Here is a 25,589-nt window from a genome sequence, read left to right as displayed (position 1 = left end):
GTAGCTATGGAGCATGTCATAGCCTCGGGCGTCATACCGACAGTGCAGCGCTCCACTGTGGTGTTATGTTCCTTTAAAGACAAGGAGCCCGTGTGGAGGGCTCGTGCCCATGTCTTGTGTCAGTGACCATGTGACTGAATCAATAAAAGTAATGAGCAGTCTCCCGCTCGTCAGTCTTGGACCAACTGCCTGCTGTGTCATTCTTGGCAGTGCGTGGCGCTGCGTAGCAGTCAGAGGTCTTACCCTGCAAGGCCCTATACCAGGATGGGGCCCCTGCTGGGCAACGCTGTCCCCATGCCCCTCTGCAGTAGCGGAGTCCCTGCAGTTCAACTCTGCATGTGTGGGCTGGTTCCCCTGCTGGGCAACTCCAGCTCCGATAGCCTGGGTGCCCCCAGGCCATTGTCCGGGTCCATCAGGGTAATCCCTGCAACCAAGTATGGTGGGTGCCCCCACCGCCCAAAGAGCTGGCTCACGTGCCCGTGAGCCAGCATGCAATTGGTGATGTCAACATATGTGCTGGGTGCCCCCAGCGATGGCCGGACTGGGCTGCGTGACGGCAGGTCCAGACATAACATCCGCCTGACTAAGAGCAAGTGTAAGACTTGTAGCCTGTAGGGATGAGAATACGGCAACTTCCTCACAAGATTTCCATCTGGTTGGCTTTCAGTTTTTAATTGTTAAGTCTGAATGCTTGAGGAGAGACTTCACTAGCACTGGGGCAGATGGCGGTGGAGGGGCTCGGACGCGACATGCACGGCGCAGACTGCAATGCCACCGTGCTCATGAATCCTCTCTTGCTTCTGGGATTGACAGAGTAGAGGAGTTTGGAGTAATATTATATTACTCACAGAACAGCTCTATGCGCTCCACATGAACACTGCACTTTCATGATCTTACGAAAATAGAATCCAAAGGCAGGTCCGTTTTTCCAAACCCTACAGAATAGCATAGTTTGCACAGTTAGTCTAGCAACCTGTTGGAAGATCTTCCGACGACTATGATTTCGGAACACACTATCGCAGAGTGTTACAATAGGCGGTCAAAGTGGCATTGCATTAATACTCGCTTGTATGTGTCACATTTTTTTATATTCAAATGACACTGTTGAACTTCAACAAAAGGTAACAAAGGGTTTAGCCGTGAGTTCAAGTTTATCCTCTACTGGCTGGATGTATCATGAAGTGCATGGTGCACACGCTGCACCGCACGGCTCGCACTGTTTACCACCGCAGCTTCACCACTCTCATGCCCTGCATTTCACTGAGCCTGCTGCAGCGGATTCACAAAACACGCCTTTTGCTCTCTACTCGTAGATGTGAGCTGACGCCTCCTAACCCAGCTCATTAGTTTTGGCTATTAGGTGGCGGGGAAAGCGCTACCTTTAAGCCGAAACTATTGACATTAAAATATGAGCTTTAACTCCAAGATAGTGGCTTTGAATGAGGGTCTGTAATGCTTTTCAATGCAGATGACATATGAGGATGGATTTCTCTTTGCCTATGTTTTTTGAAGGTATAAGTGAGGAGGTGGGTGTGTGAGGGGATGTGTAAGAGCACTGACGTGGGGGTGATGGCCAGGGAGCACATTAGCTCATTCTGTAGACCACTGGATCCCGCTGAAGTGTCAAAGGCTGCCGAACACTGGAGCCATCACCCGTTTCGGAGAATGTGACATCTGAACATTTAGAGCCCGATTCATGGAATATTTGCCCAATTCAAAGTGACTTTGCACTGCTGAAAAGTGACTTTGCACTGCCGACACAAGCCCGTGATCATGGAACCGTGCAGAGAGTATTTTTGCGGTGAAAAGTCCAGGCATAGTCATTTTGCACTGCAAAAATGACTATGCGCTGACTTTGCCCGCACTATGCACGGCAAAAATACACTTTGCACGGTTCCATGAATCGGGCACTTAGTGCCTGATTCACAGTGTTTTCGAATGGGATTGCACCATTATAAAACACTTCTGAGGCCCTAAGTCCGAAGTACATTTTGGGCTTTTTAATGTTGGACTTCTCCCCAGACAAACAAAGAATTGGAGCACACACACATCTCCGGTTATAGTGGTTGCAAACTCTTTTAGCCATTTGCTATTTTGCAAAGTAGCCGGGAAAGGTACGCTCGCATGCAGTGCCCACACGAGTTACTGAGGTTTCTAAAGTCCTACTTCTATCCAGGCAACACAATGGAAAACACTTCACTCCAAGGCCAAACAGAAGACACAAGAATTATGCAGTGGCATATCAAACACATTTGATGTAAAACTGCTGAAAATAATGTCTGGGCTCGTGGGGGGGTGGGGTTTAAACAAGTAGAACCAAAGCAGAAATAAGTGTGTCAGCTGTCCCTGATTGGCAACAGCAATCTACCCCCTCGAATCTACCAGTTTCCAGATGACGTTGAACTGGAGTGCAGCTCTGTTAAGCTTTTCTGAAGCCCGGGTTTGCAGAAAGGCACTGCCAGAATTTGCCGCTCGCGTCTGACTTCACTCAGACAGTGACTGGCGCGAAACGTGGAGTGCACAAACTGAGTGACACAATCGCGCCAACGGACGCCATGGAAGTGTCCTTCTTTAGAACGGAGGAACCGCCCAGAAGGAGGCAGCGGGCCCTCCGGATAAGGAGGTGCCACTCTCTGCATCTGGTGAGGCCCAGACATGCACCGCTTGGTCAGCCGCGCACTCCTAGAAAGAAAGGGTTGCAATATTAGATAAGCCTGTGCTGGAAAAGTGTGTGGCATGTTTCTGCGACAAGTGTGACGGCGGTTAATTAAAAATGACACTGAATGTCTTGGCTTGGCCCTTGGCTTTGCCACAGAAGTGAATATATGTGCAAGGACATCATGGCAGGCCTTGGACTCTGAACGCACATTGTCATTGTCTTAGGACCCCCGACCTTGATTCCAAACCCTTTGCAACAAAGAACACAACAAACACAACGGAGGAAGTTTGCGACACAGACAATAAAGGGCTTCTCGCTTCAACATAAAAGAGTCCATTGCGAACACTGGACTGGGCACAAACAATTACATTCCTAGGGTGCAGGTGCACTCCCTCTAGAGGGAAGGAGCGGAGGTAGGGATGAAGCAACAAATGTAATGTTGATGTGTTACAATGTAATGTGCACACACTAAAGAAATGACGCACAAAGACACACGCCATGGCTGTTGCCTACAAGAGGAAGCAGGAAGCAATGCAAAAAAGGCAGCCCTGAACATGTCTGCCATATCACAGAAGCCTCCTGAAGCAGCAGAAGGTGGCGAATTCTGGAGGTGAAGACATGTAAATATTTTCCAGGAATTCGCTTGAATGAGCCAGCAAACAAAGGCATTGAGTCTGAACCAACAAAGGGGGTATTCAGTGTCATTTTCCCATGAGAACATGTTTTTAAACAATGTGTTGAAGTAAAGCATTTTACAGCACACATTTCAGAAAATTGGGTACAAACACGGACACCGACCAATATATTTTTTGGGGGAGCATATAACAAGAATCCAGTAAATGCAGGCCACCAACACTACATGGTGGTATTTTGCCAAACATTTTCAAGTGGTAACGAAAAAAAGCCAACCTTACCTCTCAAAACACACATTTATGATGAAGGGTGCCCAAAATATATGGCAGCATTGCCACTGTAGAACACTTTCATGAGATCTGTTCCCACATTACATGCCAGATGTACCACTATATAGCATTATGCTTGTTGGGAGTGTGATCATTCCCACCAGCCTATGTGGGAGAGTGTATGAGAGAGGGGTCAAGCGCTTGATTTGCAGATGGGTCATTTCAGTGTTAGTTCCCCAACCACAGAGTTTGTACTGGGCTTGTGGACCAGTGCTCCACAAAGAGTGACCAACCGGTTCTGCACATGTGTGCTGTGGCTAGCTTTGCCAGCCATCACCAGTGCACTTTCACAGTTAAGGGAGGCAGTGTTTATGCATGAGGGCGGACCTGTTAGTTCTCATGTTACTAAAGGATATTGTGTCTCACAGTGGCAGCACCACCCCTTCACTCCAATGGGACATTCGCTACTGTCCCGCTGCATCCATTCAAGACATACTGACAAAGAATACAGCATATCACCCTTCATGAGGGCTACGGAGGAGATGCAATAATACCTTATATTAAACTGGCCACATGATGGCCGATGCTGGCTCAGTAACGCACATGTAAATCATTAAGGTCTCCATGTCACTTTCATTCAACTATAATAATCTGAACAGGTACTTGGATGTTTGGCACTAGGATAAACACTGCACTAAAGTGCATGCTCAGAATTATGACACATCAGTGAATCCTGCTAACTCATAGCCACCTTCACTAATCACACAGCACAGCGCACTGCATGCAGGTTAGTCACACATGTTATTAAGAATGTGTTAAGACATGCTTTTAAATTAGAAAATGCAACATTACATAAGAGCAATACAAAGGAGACAGTATGTGTCACAAATAAAGTTTAAAGACCCTTTAAAACAAACGGCACCTATTAAGTGTACATGCATGTGACAGAGAAGAGGCACCCGTTATTCCAATAATGTATACTCACAATACCTATCCCGTCTGCATCACACAGTGTGATAGCATATCTGTGTCCTGCAAGTTCACGTTTAGCGATTATGATTTTTTAAAACACCTTTAGTGCCACAGGCCAAATCTACGCATATTAAACCCACATGCAGAAAGCATCCCCTAGAGACGTAGTTCAAAAGATAAGTCATGTTTACCTCTACATGTTTGATCATTCAGAGTTCTAGGTGCGCTTCAAATTACTGACTCACCATCCCCATTTGAAGTCTATTCAAACAATCTACACTTTCAACCACGTATATTTAATGAATACTTATCTACAGAAAAATCAAGTAAATCTCAATTAAATAAATAAGCATAAAGCCACATACACACCACAATCAACATTTAAATATATAATCAGATCACATACTATAATCCCTAAATACACGACTAACAGGTATACTGCTTTCCTGGATTGGCACCTTACTCCAATCTTGAATCTATCACTCATAAATATGATAACATTCCAACTAGTGTTGTTTTTCAAACTGATATTTTCGGAAGTACTAATCCCAACTAGGTTTCGGCTGTTCAGTCCGAATTATTTTGATGGTTCAGCCTTCTTCAGGGCAGCATATTTCTCATGGTGGGCATGCATTTTACTCATTTAATCTAACATTTTAGAAAAGGGCTCACTGCCTCCATCCTTCTTTGTGTAACTTCTGTTTCTCCATATATATCCAGTTATGTGCTCAGAGGATGTTTTTTTGGCCATTTCTGTGCTCAAGCCTTCACAGAGGAACGATTGGATGGGTGCCAGAATACTATTTAAATCCACTTATGCATGAAGTATATTTAGGGCATGATTCAGGGAACTTTTAACGTGATGTAAAGTGACTGCCAACAAACACCCTGATTCACAGAGCAGTACAAATTGTATTTTTGCAGTGCAAAGTGACTTTGCCCCACTTTGCACAACTGCAAAAGTAGACTTTGCACTGCACTGTGAATCAGGGTGTTTGTTGGCAGTGCAAAGGGACTTTGCACTACGCTAAATATTCCATGAATCGGGCCCTTAGAGTCATCTTTCCAAATCATTTAAATTTTGCGAATGAATTGACAATGTTCAAGATTCACCAGATTACTCGAGCGCAGACACATTCTTATTTTTAGATGTCATTTTAGCTCTACTATTTTATGCATTTATTGATTTATAGTTTTAATCTGAATCATAATTATCCTTTGGTTTTGGGTTTTAATGATCTTCTTAAGTATGTTATTTTATTTTTTCAACGATGCATGTCGATTCTTAAAGAATAATGTATTTAATGCTGCTAAAATCCAAATTAATGTTCTAATGTTACTAACTAAACTTAACAAAATAAGAATATGACAAAATTATGAATCTGTTTCAACTGATAATGATGTGATGATTATTCTGGAAATGTAATTGAAAAAGTTGATTTATCAACTAAAACAATTTTATAAATAAAAAAATAAAAAAATGGTTATAACATAGAGAGATTGGCCTACAACTACCAAGGAGGATTGTATAACGCTTTTTGAAGACTGGAAGATTAATCTCACTCCTCCAAGAGTCAAGAAATGTAAGTAGCCCACCCAAGCAATTAACAACATTACATAATAATGGTAGCCACACATCTAAGTTATTCTCGCATAAAGCCCACAAGACACTGTCTGGGTCGGGAGATTTAGAGAGTGGTCGCTACTTCAAATTTGAGCAGTGTAAATAATAGCAGTGGAAAGTACCCCCATTTTGCACCACCTTTACCCCAGAAATTACCTTTGATGACTCTGTAGGGGACCTACTCCCATAAAAAGCAGAACAATAGGTTAATAAAAAGCAGACAAATAGGTTAGCCCACTGTCCAGGATGACATTAAATTCACAAAGAGCCAATATTGTTTAGCACTAGAGTCTCTTGCGAATACAACAAGCCCCCTGCCCCCCCACCCCCAGCTATCTGAACTAGGTCCACTTTTCATGAGGCCAGGCAATCTTTATATTTCTATATTTCTTCTTTTACTTCCTCTTGCGCTTCCCTTCCCTACGGTACCTATTTCCGGAGCAAAAGCGGTGCCACTTGACTTCTTTACAAGGCAGTTCCATGCATTTTTAAACCACCCCAATTTGTGATTCCTTCTAAACATTGCAAGTTCAGGAGTAAGTAAATTACCAATGCCCTCCACGAGGGCCTGAATGGGTAAAAACATCACACGTGTAAAGGTTGTGAGAAGCTTATAGGAGAGGCATTTACAAAGCGTGATCCAGTGAAGAAGCTTCCACACCTTGAGGAACTGCTTGAGCACACTAATTCGAGGATCACACAATGAATGTGCCCGGATCTGCTTTCAAGAAAAAGTGCCCCGTATCATGAGAGGAATGTATACCATTGTTTCCCAATAAACATTTGCTTGACCCACTACCAGCAATTACACATGCACCCCCAAATACCACAATCACTTATCTTTCCCCTGAAGCCCTTTATTACGTTTCAATTAACTAGTCAGTCTCTATTACTCCCACTTCTCTTAGCCTCTTGCCTTTTCCACTATGTCCTGTTCCCCCTTGGAGCACAGTCGCTTTATCCCGGGTGGGGGCACAACAAACTAAACTAGGGTGACATGATTTTATTTTAAATGGACAGGCCATAGACATAAAAGTAGGACTACCGTAAATACAAATACAACTGTAGTCCTACTTCTATGTCGCTGGCCTTTTGCAGGGGGGAGGGTGGGGATGGGGTGTGGTCACGGGCACACTCTTCTCATTGGAGGAGAGCGCCAGGGAGGGGAAGGGGGAGGAAATGGGGGCGTGAAAAGCATTTCACGCCCCCCCAATTGCGCAGGAAGAGTCGCGCCTGGACCCGATTTTGGCATTTCGAAATCACGTCCGGGCAAAAACTGGGACCGTAGCTCCCACCCTTGCACACATACATAGGATATCAAGAAACAGAACATAATGTAACGTAACAGAGAAACGGGGGTGTTCACCACTGGACATGACTGAGCAGCTCTTCCCTACACCCACGTTTCCATCACGCTCAAAGGTGCACCACAGAAGGAGACATGCAGTGGCCATTAACAGCCCCTTTTGTTCACATGCACTCTAATTGGTTGGAATTCCGATCTCGCCATGGCAACGACCACCAAGTTGAAAAGTCGGCCGTGTAATCAACAACAGCTACTGTAACAGCCAAGAACAAGTGCTGATAAATATTTACGTCCATGTTTTCTCATGCACTTAGAAAAAGAAAAAAAGGCGAACGCATTTGCATGCTCTCTCAACACAATGTACATTCATATTTCTTCAAGTGCTGAGACACATTTATTAGGGTTTTGCAAGAAAGGATAGGCCCCCTCTAGGGCCGTGGGCGTTCACGCGATTTAACAGTCCTGTTAGATATGGTAGCGTTTCCATGTCTAACAGGACCGGGAAGGCGCATAATTTAATATGTTCTTTTTTAAACTTCCAGGCACCCTACTCTAGGATTCCCGCCCTTACTGGAGACTCACAATTGCTCAAAAGCAGGTATATTGCCTCTGCAAAGAAACGTAGAAGAACACTTCCTATGCACGCTAGCAAACTTTAACATGCACGTTTGCCACTCTGTGAACACTTATTTAAAGGCTCTGTCGGGGGAACGAACGCACTGGAGGGCTGTAGGCATTTATTGAAGACTCAGAGGACCTTCCCAGTGCTGCTGCACATAGTAGTTTTGCTGTATCTGGAAGTACAGGCTCTTCAGGGACTGTTTTCCTGTACTGCCGGAGACTCAAACGAATCAGAAGTGCTTAAAAACATGTATGCGAACATTTGTAAAGTTATTATTTTAAACGGTTGGAGGAGGCAGGCAGGGCACTTGTCCATTTTCTGCTGTCACGCTTTTCTGGAAATTGCATGAATGTGGTCACAATAACCGAACACTGCCATGAGTTTGGAGACAGAAGGACGGAGGGGAAAAGCCCAGCAACGTGTGTGTCATGTTGACGTATCCTGGACAACGGGGGCGGGAGGGACCTGGGCGGGAAGAGAAGGGAAGTGACGTGGGAGGGGCGGGGCTAGTTAGTTAGTTAATGTCGGGGCACGAATAAAGAAGGTTTTGCAGCACCGCTCTGTGTCGGCCTGTTATTGCCGCGACCCGCGCTCGCTCCCTTACCCAGGCCTGGGGATACCACAATGGCGACGAAGGTGGGATCCTGAGAGGCAGGGTCCCCGGAGACGAGCGCCGTGCATCGGCACGCAACAGCGACGAGAACGCTCGCCGACCGACGCCCACAGCAGCCCAGAAGCGCGGGGTGTCGCCGCAGCGTCGGGGCGTCGCGGGACCTGGCAGACAGGACGGAGAGAGAGAACGAGCTCGTCTAAGCTCCTCTCCGCTCAAGATCGAGCCACGGAGAGAAGATCCGGGCCGCGACGGTGAGCACGGAGAAGCAGGCGAGCGCACGTGCGCGTAGTGATACGCGGCAGGATACGGTGCGGGCCCAAGCACCAGTGGCCAAGTGCTTAGTCACGATCAAGCCCTGACCCACGCCAAGAGAGGGAGAAGGCCCTCGCGCAGCCACAACCCAGGGCCTAGGACCAGGCCAGGCCCACGCCAGAGCGCTTCAACAGGCGTGGTGCTCATCGATGGTGCTCGTGCCTCCTAAGGCGGCCATCACACCACGACAGCGGAATCCCGCGTAGGGAAGCCACGCTCCCAGCACCATGTCTGATCAGGATGCAAACCAAGGTGCGGGAGCTGCAGGAAATGGGCCCCCAGCACCCCTAGACCAAATGCTGGATCACGTGCCCTACCAACTGCCGGACACACTGGCTGCCCAGATGCCTGGAGCCTTTGACGTGACGGACACGAGCAACATGGGCCCCAGGTGGACCAAATGGATTCGGGACTTTGACCTATACATGGGGGCCACGGGGCCAGTGGCGGATGCAAGGCAAGTGTGCCTACTAAAGCTAGCGGTCGGCTCCGCCACCCGAGACATCATAGACGAAATGCCCCAAGACTCCATAGACTCCATACAGAAACTAAAAGACGCCCTGGCAGCATACTTCGCGCCTCACACCAATGTCGATTACGAAAGGCACCTGTTCCACACCACAAAGCAGGCAAAGGGGGAGACCATGGACGCGTATGTAATGCGACTCCGCACAAAGCTCAAGCACTGTGACTTTGCAAATTATTCGAACACTGAAGCCCTCAGGTCGCAAATAATATCAGGTTGCGAGTCCCAAACATTCCGCAGGAAATTGGAAGGAGACGATTCGTGACACGGGCCAAACCCAAAAGAAGATCAAGACGCCACGTCCGCTATCTGGTCGAACAATCCCCCACAGAATCAGACCCTAGTTCTTCCCGGAGTGATCACAAAAAGAAGGCGTACGTTTACGCTTTAGGAAATCCCACAGCCACCGCTCATAGCCCCACCCTCATCATCAAGCTGCAGGAAAGACCAACGGAATTCCTCATCGATACTGGCGCCACCGTCAACGTGGTGAGTGAACAAGTGTATGCCGAACTAACCCCGAAACCAAAGCTCCAGCCAGCCACCGTTGATATCTACGCCTATGGTGCGAAAACTCCCCTCAAGTGCGTAGGAAGGTTCAGTGGGTTATGCCGATACAAGGGGCAAGAGATGAAAGTCCCAATCCACGTCCTGGCCACTGAAACGGACAGCGGATGTGTCCTGAGCTTCAATGCCGCCGCAGATATGGGCCTGATACACATCTTATATAACATCATGGTTCACAAGTACATCGACCCGATTGACATGATTAACAACTTGTATCCAAAAATATTCAGAGGGATTGGGAAACTCAAGAACCGACAAGTGAGATTACATATAGACGACTCCATATGCCCAGTGGCTCAGCCATACCGAGGGATCCCTGTCAACATCCAACAAAAGGTGGAGGATGAGTTAAAGAAATTGTTGGAACAGGACATCATTGAAAAGGCCTCGGGAGCAACCACCTGGGTTTCTCCCATCGTCCCCGTCCCGAAGAAGGGATCTGAAACCATCAGGTTGTGCGTCGACATGAGACGTCCCAACCAAGCAATCCGCAGGGAAAGATACCCTGCGCCACATATAAGGGACTGATACATCTGCTAAACGGAGCCAAGGTTTTCTCAAAACTAGACCTCCAGAAGGGATACCATCAGCTGGTCTTACACCCCGAGAGTCGCAACATAACCACATTTGTCACCCACGTTGGGTTGTTCAGATATAAAAGGCTGAGCTTTGGGGTGTCGTCAGCCGCAGAGATCTTTCAAGCCGAGGTCCATAACATCATAAAGCACATTCCCAACTGCCTCAACTACTCGGATGACATTCTGGTGTTTTGGACTGACGTAAAGAGCCATGACGAAACCCTCATGAGGGTGTGTAAAGCTCTACACGATGCAAACCTCACACTCAACAAGGACAAGTGCGAGTTCCGGAAGAGCACGCTAAAATTCTTTGGCCACGTGTTCTCAGAGGTGGGGATGACCCCAGATCCGGACAAAGTCTCAGCCCTGAATGAAACAGCTGCGCCACTCAATGTGTCAGAACTTCGCTAGTTTCTAGGCCTAGCCAGCTACTGCAGCAGGTACATCAAGGATTTCGCCTCGGTCAGTGAACCTTTGCGGAAACTAACACACCAGAACGAGAAATTCAAGTGGACCGGTGCATGTCAAGGAGCTTTCGAAACCATCAGGGAGAGGGTTGCGAAAGCGGAAAACATGGCCTACTACGACCCCAACCGGAGAACAGAACTAACAGTGGACGCCAGCCCTGTGGGATTAGGGGCCATCCTGGCTCAATTTGATCCCAAAGACCCACAACAGAGACACGTGGTAGCCTATGCCAGCCGCAGCTTATCCGCCACTGAACAAGCCTACTCCCAGGCTGAAAAGGAAGGACTAGCGGTGGTGTGGGCATGCAAACACTTCCACTTATTCCTGTATGGAAAGCCATTTCAGGTAGTCACCGATCACCAGGTGCTACTGTTTCTCTATGGCAATCCCCAAGCCAAGATGCCCCCTAGGATCGCCCGGTGGGGGCTACGTCTGCAAGACTACGCTTTCAACATCATTCACAGACCAGGGAAGGGTGAAAACCCTGCTGACTTCCTGTCGAGGAGACCGAGGGACGAGAGCAGACCTGAACCGTCGGTGGCGGACCGCTACCTCAGATACCTGGTTCATCAAACCACGCCGGAGGGGGTTAACACAGAGGAACTGGCAAGAGAAACTGAAAACGACCCTGCATGCCGCATCATATGTGAAGGTCTCACATCTGGACAATGGAGGAGGGCTAAGGAGAGAGGAAAAGCGGCAGGAGGCCAAACATGGGAAGACGTGGAACGACTTCTCCTCGTGAAAGAAGAGCTAGCCGTATCAGAAGACCATCTCCTACTCAAAGACTGCAAGCTAGTGATCCCAGCAACCATGCGGGAGAAAGTCATCAACCTGGCACACGAGACCCACCGAGGCATTGTCTCCACACAGCGCATGCTGCGCCAAAAGGTGTGGTTTCCACGAATGGATGCCCGAGTGGAGGCCGCCCTGAGAACATGCCCCACCTGCTGCATCATTACACCAAACCGACATCCGGAGCCACTACAAATGTCCGAACTTCCGCAGAACATATGGGAAGCGGAGGCCGCCGATTTCTTTGGACCCATCGAGGGGGGAAGATATGTCCTTGCAGTAATGGATGAGTACTCCCGATATCCAGAAGTACAGATGATCTCGTCCACGGCCACGCATCACGTCGTCCCAGCACTGGACCACATTTTCTCTGCCTATGGAGTGCCCAAAGTACTCAAGACCGATAACGGGGCCCCGTTCTGTGGACATCAATGTGCCCGGTTTGCGGAATACTTGGGGTTCCGACATCGGAAGGTGACCCCGCTTTGGCCGAAAGCAAACGGGATGATCGAACGGTTCATGGCCAATCTCAAGCGGGCCTTGCAGATTGCTCGCCTCACGGAACAACCATACAAACAGGTACTCAACCAACTACTACGGGACTACCGGGGAACGCCCCATAGCACAACAGGGAAGACCCCTACCGAACTCATGTTTGGGTGCAACCCTCAAACCCGAATTCCCCAAGCAGAGGCAAGTGCACCACGCCCGGCGATGGATGCCGAAGTCCGAGAGCGGGATGAAGCAGCAAAGAACAGAATGAAGGAATACACCGACGCCCGCAGAAAAGCCCAGACACCCCAAATAACCATAGGAGATGTGGTGGCCGTCCGACAACCCTCGACCCATAAGCACACGCCTGCATTTCGGGAAGAGCCTCTTCTCGTTACCCAGAGGAAGGGGTCGATGATCACTGCACAAGGCTCCACGGGAGCGATAACCCGGAACTCGTTCCACTTCAAGGAACTCCCACCGCCCGGAACAAGACGCCTGAGCGGCAGGGTACAGGCCCCACCAGAGGAAGAATATAGTGATCAACAAGGAGAGGATCCGTGGGACGCCGACGAATCGGATCAAGATCCAGAAGCCGAGACGGCTGTGAGCAGACCGTCACCAAGGGCTGAGCTGACACGACCACAGCGAGTCCGGACCAGACCTCGCCGGTGGATCAAGGAAATGGACTAGAGACTCGCCAGATCATCGCCTGTTGCGAAGAGTGTGGTAACAGTTTAAAAAGGGGGGAGATGTCATGTTGACGTATCCTGGACAAAGGGGGCGGGAGGGACCCGGGCGGGAAGAGAAGGGAAGTGACGTGGGAGGGGCGGGGCTAGTTAGTTAGTTAATGTCGGGGCACGAATAAAGAAGGTTTTGCAGCACCGCTCTGTGTCGGCCTGTTATTGCCGCGACCCGCGCTCGCTCCCTTACCCAGGCCTGGGGATACCACAGTGTGTATTCATCTGAAAACACCATCTTCTCTTTCCACACTCAGTGACATTTATTTGAGCTCATAGAGTTGACACTAACAGAGCTAACGAGTCTAGAAGTTAAGGAAACGATGTTGGAACCATTGATACGTGAATGCTGCCAAGTTCACAGATGCAGCAGGGAACCTTGGTGGAAATGGACCGCCAGTTAATATTTGCAACCACATGTTATTATGGGGACACGGGAACATTAGAATGCAGATAGGCCTCCTACACCGCCATTAGAAAGTTACAAGCCATTCAAGTGCCTGTGGCAGTCTCTAGTTCTACACAAGGGGAGAGGCACATGCAAAAGTGATTCGAAAATCCTTCAGCTCCTGCCCATGCCCTTCTGTGGTATTCAGGGGACATATTATGCAAATGACATGTACGTTTCTGATGGCCGCACCCTAACTTTTTTTTTATATAAACGTGGCTTGCTGTTGCAGCAACACTGAAAAAGACATGGAAAGGTGGGGTCAAGAAGGCTCGCCCTTGCAGTATTTCCGTGCACCAGCATGGCCAGCTACGTCTGATTTCTTTGCATGGACAAGGAAAGCCCATTTAAGAGATTCCACGATACACCATTGACGGATGAATCTCATTTGTTTGTTGGGGATTCATTTTGCTCAGAATAGTTGGGAAGCTTCGTTTGTGGTGCTTGCAGGATTTTATGTGCATTGCAGATAGTTTCACCCCTGGTCTGTGCAGAAATAAAGCAGATCTGTAATATCAAAACAACATGCATGCAGTAGAAATGAAAATCCACCAGGTGGCAGTCTTGTACTGAACACTGTCACTTTTATGATTTTCATCCACATATTTCTTCCCTCTGTATAAATTAAACCATTTATTAAGTGATTTCAAGATTTTGCACTGAATTTATTTTCTTGCTAGGACTTTCATAAAGTTGTACTTTAACAAACTAGCATAATAAATTGCTACAAGCAAGGACATTGAAAAGTTCTACATTGTGTGCAAAGGAGTGGACATATCCAGGACAATCTTGCACTGCATGTAGGAACGAAAGGTAGATTGCAGAATAAAAATGAAGTGTGTTAACATTTTCTATATAATTGCTGATGCCTCACCTAGCCATTTCTGTCCACATGTGTGGCTTAATCTCCAAAGTGGTAACTAGAGGCGGAAGTCAGTGTAAGCGGGTGTGGGATTGGGGGTGGGTGGGGTTCTTCTTGAGGAATTCCATTAGGAGAGATTTAACGAATGAAAATGCAGAGTTGGACTTTCAGTGTGGGTTGACAAGCATATACTAGTGCATAGGTGCTAAGTTTTCACATGTCACTTGCGATACCTTGAGCATGCCCTTGTTTTTCAGTTGACAACCCTTTGCATGCTGGGTCATGTAGTTTCGCATCGGCCGTTATGAACATGGGCCTGCAAGTTGCAGAAGGGAGGTGCTCATGGCTTTCGAAGGTTGGGTGACAGGGGCCCACTTGAGACCTGTGCCATGGGGGGGAGGGGCGAGCTCATAAGGAGACTTGAGCTAACACCGTGAGCCCCAGGAGTGATCAAAGCAGACACATGGGACTGGCTTGCTATTGGATAGGGAGGGGCAACCCGGACATAGAATGTGAAAATGCAGATGGATTGGAATTGCTGCAGCAGGGAGGGAAATGGGCACATGTCAGCATCCCAGTGAGTACATCGCCCCACTTCTATTTCAGATTTGTGGTTTACCGGGGGAGGGGGGGGGGTTGAGGGGCGAGGGTGGAGGGGATGGAGGGGCATTGGGGGTGGGGAGGTTTGTGCTCAATGCATTTGTTGCTAGTTTCGCTCATTTCGCCATCTCGCACGGATTCAGGTTATCCCTTTTGTATAGTATTTGTTAACCCCTCTCAGCACATGACAACATTTGGGAAACCGGTTATTGTCTATGTACACTTAACACGTTTGCACTGTTTCAAGTTTTGATATCGACTAAAATAGTCAAACTTCTTGCTAGGAATGTAATACCGTCTCTCTTGTGCCAATAACCTGCAGAACAGAGCACGTTGGTTGGACATGCTCCCCTACTGGGGGTAATGAATGTGGGGTTTCACCAGCCCCCGATGAAGGCCTGGGCAGCCTTGGGACTGAACTAAGGGTGGGGATCGGTGCCAATCAGAGCTGACATTCTTTACTACTGTAGGGATTTGGTATTCACTGGATAGTTGAAAGTTTAAGGTGACACAGCGGTGCTGGACATGCTCGACCAATACTGGAGTTGTGTCTGGGATGACTGGCAAAGGTCTTTTTTATTATGAAGCAACTAATACCCTTAATGAAAAAATGCAATCCCTGATTAAGGTGACCTTTGCCACATAGGTGGACTTCAGCGGGACCATCACCCCTTCAAGTGAACGACTGGGCCAAAGCAGACATGGAACCCTACACGACTCAATCTGGCCATAGACCCAGCCAGAACCAGTGGCTACTGGACACAGGACCCCCATACCCCCTCCTCGCAGATACAGTGGTAAATCAATTTGCTTCTAGATAGAATTGTAAATATTAGCATAGAGGGAACTCATAAGCTTAGCATGCGCCACATCTAGATAGAATTGTAAATGTTAGCATATGCCGCACCTAGATGGAATCCTCAACGTAGCCTGCGTCGCATCTAGACAGAATTGTAAATGTTAGCATGTGCACACATAGAGGGAACTCCTAATCTTAGCACGCGTCACATCTAGATTGAATTGTAAATGTTAGCATATGCCGCACCTAGATGGAATCCTCAACGTAGCCTGCGTCGCATCTAGACAGAATTGTAAATGTTAGCATGTGCACACATAGAGGGAACTCCTAATCTTAGCACGCGTCACATCTAGATTGAATTGTAAATGTTAGCATATGCCGCACCTAGATGGAATCCTCAACGTAGCCTGCGTTGCATCTAGATAGAATCGTAAATGTTAGCATGTGCACACATAGAGGGAACTCCTAATTTTAGCACGCGTCACATCTAGATAGAATTGTAAATGTTAGCATATGCCGCACCTAGATGGAATCCTCAACGTAGCCTGCGTCGCATCTAGACAGAATTGTAAATGTTAGCATATGCCACACTTAGATGGAATCCTCAATGTAGCCTGCGTTGCATCTTGATAGAATCGTAAATGTTAGCATGTGCACACATAGAGGGAACTCCTAATCTTAGCACGCGTCACATCTAGATAGAATTGTAAATGTTAGCATATGCCGCACCTAGATGGAATCCTCAACATAGCCGGCGTCACATCTAGATAGAAATGTTATTCAATGATTGATATACAACTCTCCTGCCAAGCCTAGACCAAACGTGCAATCATGAATCAATAACCAACCCATTAACAATCTCACTCCTCTGCATACACCTCTCAAACTCGAACCAAACACAACCGCAAGCCTTAAACGCAGCAAACCGCACAAACTTCACTACACTGCAACAACAAAACAAACTGCACATAGACTTGCACAACAGCACATGACGACTACCGACCGAAAAACACCCCAAGCCCAGCCAACGGAACCACCAGGCTAAGGCTGCCAACAGCATATCACTGCTCTATTGCACTTTTGCAGCTCATTCCCACTAACACCCCCCTCCCTTTCTTTTTTCAGAGCCTCCAGAGCGCCAGAGCGCCAGGGGACCACTCCGGTGGTGACAGTGCACGGTACAAATATCCTTTAACATTAACATTAACAAACAATCAGGTAATGTATTGCACATCAAGCAGTAGATGTACTGAGAGTGATTGAGTCTTTAGGGGAGGAGTCCTGTCCTAGATTACACTGTCACTTATTTAGTCATAGGCAAAGCTGAAGGTTATCACATTAGCACACAGGGAACGCTGGCTGGCCAATCAGCTGCTCCGGAATGCAAGCTTTATTTGCTGATCCAGGCCTGAGTTCCATGCTAATGGCTGCCGCGACCCCGGGATGGGTTGCTCAGCTTGGCTCCAGCTCCCCACCTCTGCACCCTTCCACCACCCACAATGCCCCCGCATCTCCTGAGCTTTGTGCTCCAGCTACTGCTCGCCCACACCCCCTGGGACCCGTGCCAGGACGCTTCTCCGGACTCAGGTCTCCTCTTTTCTCGTGCTGCTTTGGCCTCAGTTTGCCATTTTCCCATCATTTGGCATCAAAAATTGCCAAACACAAAAATGCCGAATTTCGAAGTGCACTTATCCACGCAACTATATGTGGGGGTGGGTTAGGATAATAAAAATATAAGAGGCGTATGAGGGCTGCGTGAGGTCTCCCTCCACATATCATTGCGGTGACACGTCTGAAAAAAAAAAAGAAATGGACATTTTCATGTTCTGCATTTTTTTCCCTTAGTAATCACACAGATTCCAAATGAAAGAGGGCTCCACTGTGAATCCTGAATTCATTTCCAGACCAGCCATATTTGTGTTTTTTTTTTTACACACTCCACAGCCCATGCTCCTGGTGCGGACCATTTGTTTTTTAAATATTCATGCCCTTAGCACTTTAGGGCTGGGCCCAGATGGTAAAAGCAACAATGCCCCCTCCTTGGGCCATTACTATGTTGTAACATCCCTTAGGCCTTCATTCCACCTGCGTTGTACTCCTATTGTCTCTGTTTTTCTCCATGACTATCCACTGGCATTGTAATTCCACCAAATGGTCCCATTGTAACCAAGGGACAGCTATCTATCCTCACCGTTGTAAGTGCAACTCCGACTGTTTTCTAACCAGATTTTGATTGTCATCATTATCCTACTCTGTATTCCTCTCGCAGCTAAGTAAGCCAACTGTAACAGCGCCACAATGCCCAAAGGCCGATTTGTGCGCTTTATAAATGTAATAAATAAATAAATAAATATAGGCCTATTCATTTGGGTTGAAGGCCTTTATCATCCGTTATTGGCCCTCAGAATGCAGCATTATTGCTTAAGTAAAGTTGACATTGTGGATGTTTAGATGAGGTCTGGAGCAACATGTTGACCCTTTCAATGCATTTCTCCCAGCGTAACTAATGCTAGGAGTCATAGTCCAACCATTTCTGGCCAGGGTTTAGAGGCCAACGTAGACATCTACATTACTAAATATGAATGTTGAATTTAGATGAGACACATGGAATGTGCAACAGTGTAATCCATACTTGTTCCTGTGAATGCATATGTTAGGAAGGATTGCGTTCATTCGTGTTGAAGTTTGAAAGGACACAGTGCCATGTTCACCAGCAGCATGGATACAGTGTATGCCTGCAGTTATGGAGTTATCAGGCTCTCCATTCATTTGGCAACAAAGAGAATGCACCAATGTGACTGGCTTGAGAAATTTGCTGGATCCAATTGGCTTTTTTACGTGAGGTGATCAGGGACTGTTCTTGGAGATGGTGCAGTCCCTTGCTGAAAGGAAGCATCAACGGTCCTGTGCAGGACTGGGGAACCATTGGCTTGGAATGATTTTATAGGGGAGTCCAGATGCAGGTCCTGAGTACGTTTCCATAGAAACATAGGTTACAAGATGTCACTGGAGACAAATCAGTGGTTTGGTTTTGTATAATGTTTGGGGCTATTTGGATGGTGGTGTATGGAGGCAGTGGGTCCCAGTAGAAGACTGTAGTATTGTGAGACTTCACAGAGGGCCAGCATTGCATGCTTTCTTGAAGACCATGGCAAAAGGCTGATCTGGGGCCTTCAGCGACCAGTGGATCTCCTTTCACATTTGAGATTTTCCCTGACAATATATCAAGTGTTCTTGAAGCAGCAGAGGGACATTTGAGCTCTCTGCCATTCTTATGCTAGTAGCATGTTGACACCTACCATCCATCTTGGAGTCGCTTGGAAAGAGACAGCAGACTCCAACTCTCTGAGTTAATCTCCATCATGGAAAACTGAATGGTGTCATGCAACTAAATGGTGGAAAAACTCAAATGAAGGTCAGTTCCAGACCGAGTCAGCATCAGACCATTATTCCCTTTATCAAAGGCTCAATGTGCCCTGAAAGCGCCCTTGAGTGCAATCCCGTGACTCCACCTGAGTGCATTTTATTCATATCCAACGCACTGTTTAGTCATGAGTGCATGGACCATGTGCTGAAGAAGTGAACACCGCTTGATTCTTTCTGTCTCAATGAGCTCCAAACAGTTGCCTACATAGTCCTCTCCTCATTAACTGGGTGAGGAGTATTCAAGAAGGACTGATTCAGCAGGTGTAAGTCATGTTGAGTGAGAAAGCGCGAAGGCCCCCTAGGTGCGGACTCTGGGAAAGGTCTTGCCTTTGGGTAGGGCAGTGTTATTGCACCATACATCGCCCTCTGCAAAGCACCTCCAAGCCATGCACAGGAAAGTTGAACATGTTATCACTCCTTTCCGTGCTTGACCACACCTCGCCCATTCTCGAAGGTCCCCCTTAGCGCCCAGCGCAACAAAGAGCCGAGCTCAAGAATGTAGACACAATATTTGCAGCTTTTTAGGTGGCAAGATAGAGAGAGAGGTAATAACAGAGAGAGAGCAGGACCCTACCTCTAAAACGATATCTCTGCCCGACAAACAAGAAACACCCCTCTCCCACTGCAACAAGACTGCTGCAACATGTCCAGAGAGGGACCTTGTGTGCCCTTGGTGTGTGGATGCATTGCTGGGACTGTGGTGCGTGCATTATAGATGTGGGGTGTTTGGCTTGATGCCTATTGGCTGGCGCATTACATAGCCCTGTGTGAGCAGTTTAGGGAGTCTGAGGGCGCACACTCTAAGTCCAGACCGTAGTTCATCTGTAAATATAAAAAGCTAATCTAGGTCAAGATGTGTAGGTTGCCAGTGCTCATTAAAAGTGAATAGGACCCTGGCATGCAGCTCTGGCATGGTCTTCCAAATGGTGTAAAGAACGTGCAACACAAAAGGAAATGGACTGCAGCAGACCAGCGCCACTTTGGGTGGCACGGTGCAAGGAAGGGCACGCCGCTTGCTTGCCCTTGGCATCTAAGCTAACCCAGCCTATGCATGTGAACTCATTTTAGCCAAACTTTAAGAGTCAGGTTTGCTCAACAACTAAAGACAGCTTCCTTTTTCCAAACAGTCTTCATACAGGCACCTGATGCATAACCTTTGCATAGCCACTCTTTCCCTTATGCACATGATGGCATGCAGCTGTGAGACTACATTACCAGCATTTAAAGAGAATGATCCCGATACATAGCTGTAACGGGCAAACTTCTCATGAAAATGCAAGAGGTAGTGGCCGGAGGTGAGGGTGAAAAGCGAGTCAATGCCTTCACCTGGACTTGCCTCCAACCAGTGTAATGCACTAAACAGGGGTCTGCGACCCTCAGCTCGCCAGATGTTCTGCACTATGACTCCCATGACGCCTGGCCATTGACTGCTGGCTAGGGCTGAAGGGATGTGTAGACCAAAACATCAGGAGAGCCAAAGATCATTTAGCCCTGCACTAACAGATGTTAGAGCATTGCTGCCCTGATTGCACCCCCTCCTTGCTCCCCTGGCGCTTCCCCTCTCCCTCCCCCCTTGCACTTGCACGATCTGAATGGCACAAGGTCCAGTAAGATCGTTTGTTTTGTCCTCCCACTGTCTTCCCTCCCTTATCTTGTCAAGCATAGAAACACTTGTGTACAGACATGTTGTAAATGACTCATCATATCATATCATACCATACAGGCCTCCAGATAAACAATGGACTGGACTATTTTACTCCACCCCAATCAGGCCAACACTCAGAATTAAGTAAAGCAGGGAGTAACATAAAAGGTAGGCGCCTGTGCCTTTACGCCTCCTCCACGGCTCAGGTGATGTGTTCGGAGGAGTGGCATGAGCAGCCCGTCGCACAAGGAGGACCACCACTAGAGTGCCGCCTGGTGTGAAGATTGCCGCAAGGAGGACCACCGCTACAGTGCCGCCTGGTGTGAAGATTGGCGCCATCCTAAAAATGCTTCTTTTCATTTACGCAGAATTGCTAGTTACAACGAATCGTTCCATTACAAGAAAAGTGCCTATTCTTTCAAATTAAGTATGTCTTCGCTGACCTAAAAATACACTGGTTGGGGGTGCGAGCTATGTGTAACTCCCTAAAATCCCATTTACTTCACAATTCCCAAAATAGGGAGTAACAAACTCTGACCTCAAATCCCTCGAACCGTGGCAACCGTATGCCCTCCTTTTGCCGACAGGAATTATTTCCAAGTATTTTACTTCACAAGAATTCTGCTGAAAACTCATTAAAAGAATGAGGTGGGTAAAAGGGGTGGGGAGGGCATTGGGGAAGGGTGATTAGTGTAGGGAAAGGGTGGGCTTGGGGGGAATCATAACATAGATGCGTTTGGTCGGCATTATGACTCTGTAACTTGGATAAAGTTTATCTTTCAGCCTGAGAGGGGGTGATGTGGGGCACTGCAACACCTTTCATTTTTGCTCAGTTGTTCAATTTAAGTACCATGTTGTCCACATCTTATGCGTTTCAAAAAGCGTAATGCAAGTTTACAAATGTACAGTTTCCTTTTTTGCCGCCCGTGCTTTGTAAAGTGCTACATCACTCCTCGAAGTGCTCGCACTCAGAGTGCACTTCATATGCCCAGCACTATACCCAGGTGGCACAAATTAAGATGTGCTATTTGTGATAGATGTGTTCTCCCCAACCCGATGCGACGGTTGTGTGACATACACATTTATGAAGTCTGGCATCCATATTAACTCAGCCCACTTGATCAGTTTTGCCTTTTTCCATGCTAAAGAAATCCAGATAGTATTAGTACACTTGTGTCATTCTTTGCAAAATGTTATTTTTCCCTGGAAGTATATCTTCATACATACAAATAGAAAAATGAGAAGAGGTTTGGGGTTCCTCCCCATACTTCCAGGGAAAAATAACATTTTGCAAAGAATGACACAAGTGTACTAATACTATTTGGATTTGTTTAGCTTGGAAAAAGGCAAAACTGATAAAGTGGGCTGAGTTCATATGGATGCCAGACTTCATAAATGTGTATGTCACCCAACCGTCGCATCGGGTTCTTCATACATACAAATAGAAAAATGAGAAGAGGTTTGGGATTCCTCCCCATACTTCTAGAGAAAAATAAAATGCACATACCTAGTTTTTAGAACAAAATATCACATTTCGTTGTTTTACCTTCCTCGTGCAGTCTTTTTACTATTTCCATTACTTTTAATGTAAAATGAGTGAATGCCACCTCTTTCTTTCCTGGCCGGGTTATGCTTCCTGGCACCTTATTATTAACTAGAACACAGTAGTGCTGCCTTTACTCCCATTGAGCAGTAACTATGCACACATTTTGTAATGCCTGGCCACCGTCGCCCCCTTGCATAGCTCTATGGCCGTGTGTCATGTCATGAGAAGTGTATAGGCAAATTGACATTTTCATCAATAATGGTCCAAATATGTAGCAAAGAAGACGACCTTGGATCATGCAACGCATGACTCGCATGTATGCCACAGCTTAGCAGTCGGTACCATATAGACATACATGGAGTCACTTACCTATTTCTGCCATGCTTATTCCAGCTGCTAATTGTCCATTATTGAAAGAACTATAGGGAAATAAGTTCGGTACAGACGTAAGGTCATAGATAGGCTCTTGCTTGATCTGCTTGAGCCCGGTCATGTCTATTCCAGACTGATCCGGAGACGGCTGTGAAGAATCCACGCTGTAGTAGCCCTCAGACTTGGGCAGCTCAATGACGTGCCCGTTGGCGTAGGTGGCACCCGTTTCGTTGTTGAGGTTGCTCAAGCCGTTGGTGATGCTGCTGCTGTAGACGCGGGCCAGGGCTTCGGCTTCGCCAGTCTGCTGTTGCCGCTGCTCCTGCAACCGCTGCTGGTGCTTCTGCACTTCTGCATACAAGCTGTCTCTTTGCTTTTTGGACATCCTGCCAAATTTCACAGCTGTTGGAAAAAAACGGGATTTAAGAAAAATCAAGTAGTGATAACTTGCATAGCATTGCATTTAGCAAATGGAAAATGCAAGAATGGGGGATAGTAAACAAAGAACTTGGGTGTGTTATGGAGGGAAACATGAATACCATGAAAAGAACACAAAGAGGTAAAGGTTCATCGCCATCATTTGGATCTGGGCTGAAAATGGCCTAGAGGGGTTGAAGCATGCAGTGATAAGATATCTGATCGTTTATCCGCCTCGAGGCCATTTGGATCCGAGTCCCCACTCCATGTGTTTCCCTGCTCTGGCCAGGAACCCGCCTGCACCTTTGCCAACATCAGATTTTGGTACAGGGAAAGAGGCTGGATCCCTAAGGATTCCATCTGTTTCTGAATGCCACAAGAATACCAGCAGAACCCATAGAAATCCACTCTATTTAGGACTGCCAGGTTTGGACACGGCGGCCCCATGCAGAAAATATCAGAACATCCCTACAAGAAAGGAGGGGGGGCAATGGAAATGGTCACAGACCTGCTCCTGCCATCGGATTCAACTTCACTGACAAACTGGGCGCATACATGTTATGGAAATACATGCATGTTGGCATTCAGTCGATCAAAGAACAATACTGTGGCATTTGTTCATGAAAACACTTAACCGTTAGAGCTATTATTACAAACGGTATGCTGTATTCAGTGCCTATGGGCAATATTTTGTTAGCACGTCTCCATTTCAGGAATAATGGATGATTGCAAAGACACTGAGCTAAGCCAGGACCTAGTAAGTCGCTTTTGCTCAGTAAATATTTGGAACTGTGCGGTTGAGAAGTTGAGTTGGCAGTGGGTCCAGCCTTTATGGATATGGCAGAGGGCAACCCAATGCTCATCAATTATCTATCTTTTCTAATGATCCACTCCCAGGTGTTGAAAGGGAACGGATCTGGCCAAAGACCCAGATGAGACATTGTAGTGGTCATGAGTTACTTCCTTCTTCAAAAATAGGGAGGATTTTAATTTTTCATGTCAACAAACATTTGTTAACCTGTTCAATATGGATGTTTTGTTCATTTGAATGCAGACTTGATGAAATTCAGAATGTACTAACAAAAAAAGTTGTCCTTTTCCTTCAACCCTTAAGTGTTAAGGGCGAGCATTTTCCCCCTGAATTCCCTTAAGGACTCGGTGTAGTCTCCACCCACTTCCACAGGTAAGTGGTGAAGGCCCCTTTAGGCACAGCGGCAGTGGTGGCAGACCACCACCGTGTGGGTGGATCAATATTGTGGATGCCAGATCAGAAAATGGTAGATTGGGTCAAAGCCAAGTGGGTCTTGAACATTCCTTAAAAGGGGGGGCTCTTGCTCATTCCTGGGGAGTAAAATGGAGGTTTTATGATTTAGAATGCAGCAAGGCCTTGGCTACGTGAAGTGTGCCAGGGGCTGGAGTGGGCTTGGGTTCACATTTTCACGGGTTTTCCGTCACATGTCAGTGCTATAGAAGAATCTACGTGGGCGCCTCTGTAATACTGAAAGGGTGTGTATACCAGCTGCTCCCTCACGTTCATCGGGGGAGGGGGGACACGCACTCATTGACAAGGGGCAGGCCCCATGGAAATGTGAAGAACCTTTAGCATCTGCTACATTCGAGATTACAATCCAGTGCCATCTCCTGTGCCAGTGGCAATGCTCCTCCCATGACAACCCTGGGTGTGATCGCCACAATGGGCTTCATGTGGAGGGGGGATCGTCCAAGGTGGATGACGTCCCATCAGGCAGTCGGATGCTCCGGGAAAGGGTGATGGCGCCCGGGTGCCTAAAGACTGTGCTCTCGCTAGCTGACCAAGACACACACATGTTACGCTCCACAGAAATAGGCACTGCATTTAGAGGCAGAGTTCACAAGTTGCCACTACAGATTAACTCACGGTGCCCCCCTAGGTAAGGGATGACGTGTCTTCTCTTGATGTCACTTACACGTGACCGTGTCCAGACTGCAGACAGTAACAACCTGCTCATACATTTGCTTCAATCCCGAGATTAAATATAAATGCATTAAACTAGTAAATCGGTCAGCAGATTAAAGGACACATATAGTACATGCTTCCAAAATAGGTTTGGATGGATGCAGGTAAGTGGAAATGAGGGGTCCTGGATTGTCTATTGGGGCGGGAATCAGGAAGGGACCTCGTTTAGGGGTCGCATCTACGACCCCTGAGGTCCCCTTGCTACCCCAGTGGTCTTCCTTGATACCCCTAAAAATAAAAACTATTTTTTTAAATGCAAGTTCCTGGGCTGTGGCCAGCACCATGTGGCTCTTCGCTTCTGGAGA

The 25,589-nt window shown here is 47.3% G+C and overlaps 1 protein-coding gene across 1 annotated transcript in view; it reads right to left on the bottom strand.

The window, feature by feature from the left end:
- Positions 1-25,589, bottom strand: part of RORB (RAR related orphan receptor B) — a 534,900-nt gene that overhangs the window by 129,894 nt on the left and 379,417 nt on the right. Inside the window, exon 4 of the mRNA XM_069625827.1 lies at positions 22,872-23,273. Within this exon, the coding sequence (XP_069481928.1) occupies positions 22,872-23,273 (402 nt within the window). The remainder of the gene's footprint in view (positions 1-22,871; positions 23,274-25,589) is intronic.

The sequence above is a fragment of the Ambystoma mexicanum genome, chromosome 6p (assembly GCF_040938575.1).
Source record: "Ambystoma mexicanum isolate Mex_15411 chromosome 6p, UKY_AmexF1_1, whole genome shotgun sequence".
NCBI classification, from domain to species: Eukaryota; Metazoa; Chordata; class Amphibia; order Caudata; family Ambystomatidae; genus Ambystoma; species Ambystoma mexicanum.
The sequence above is the reverse complement of the archived record's forward strand: the minus strand, read 5'-3'. Positions and strand labels throughout refer to the sequence as shown.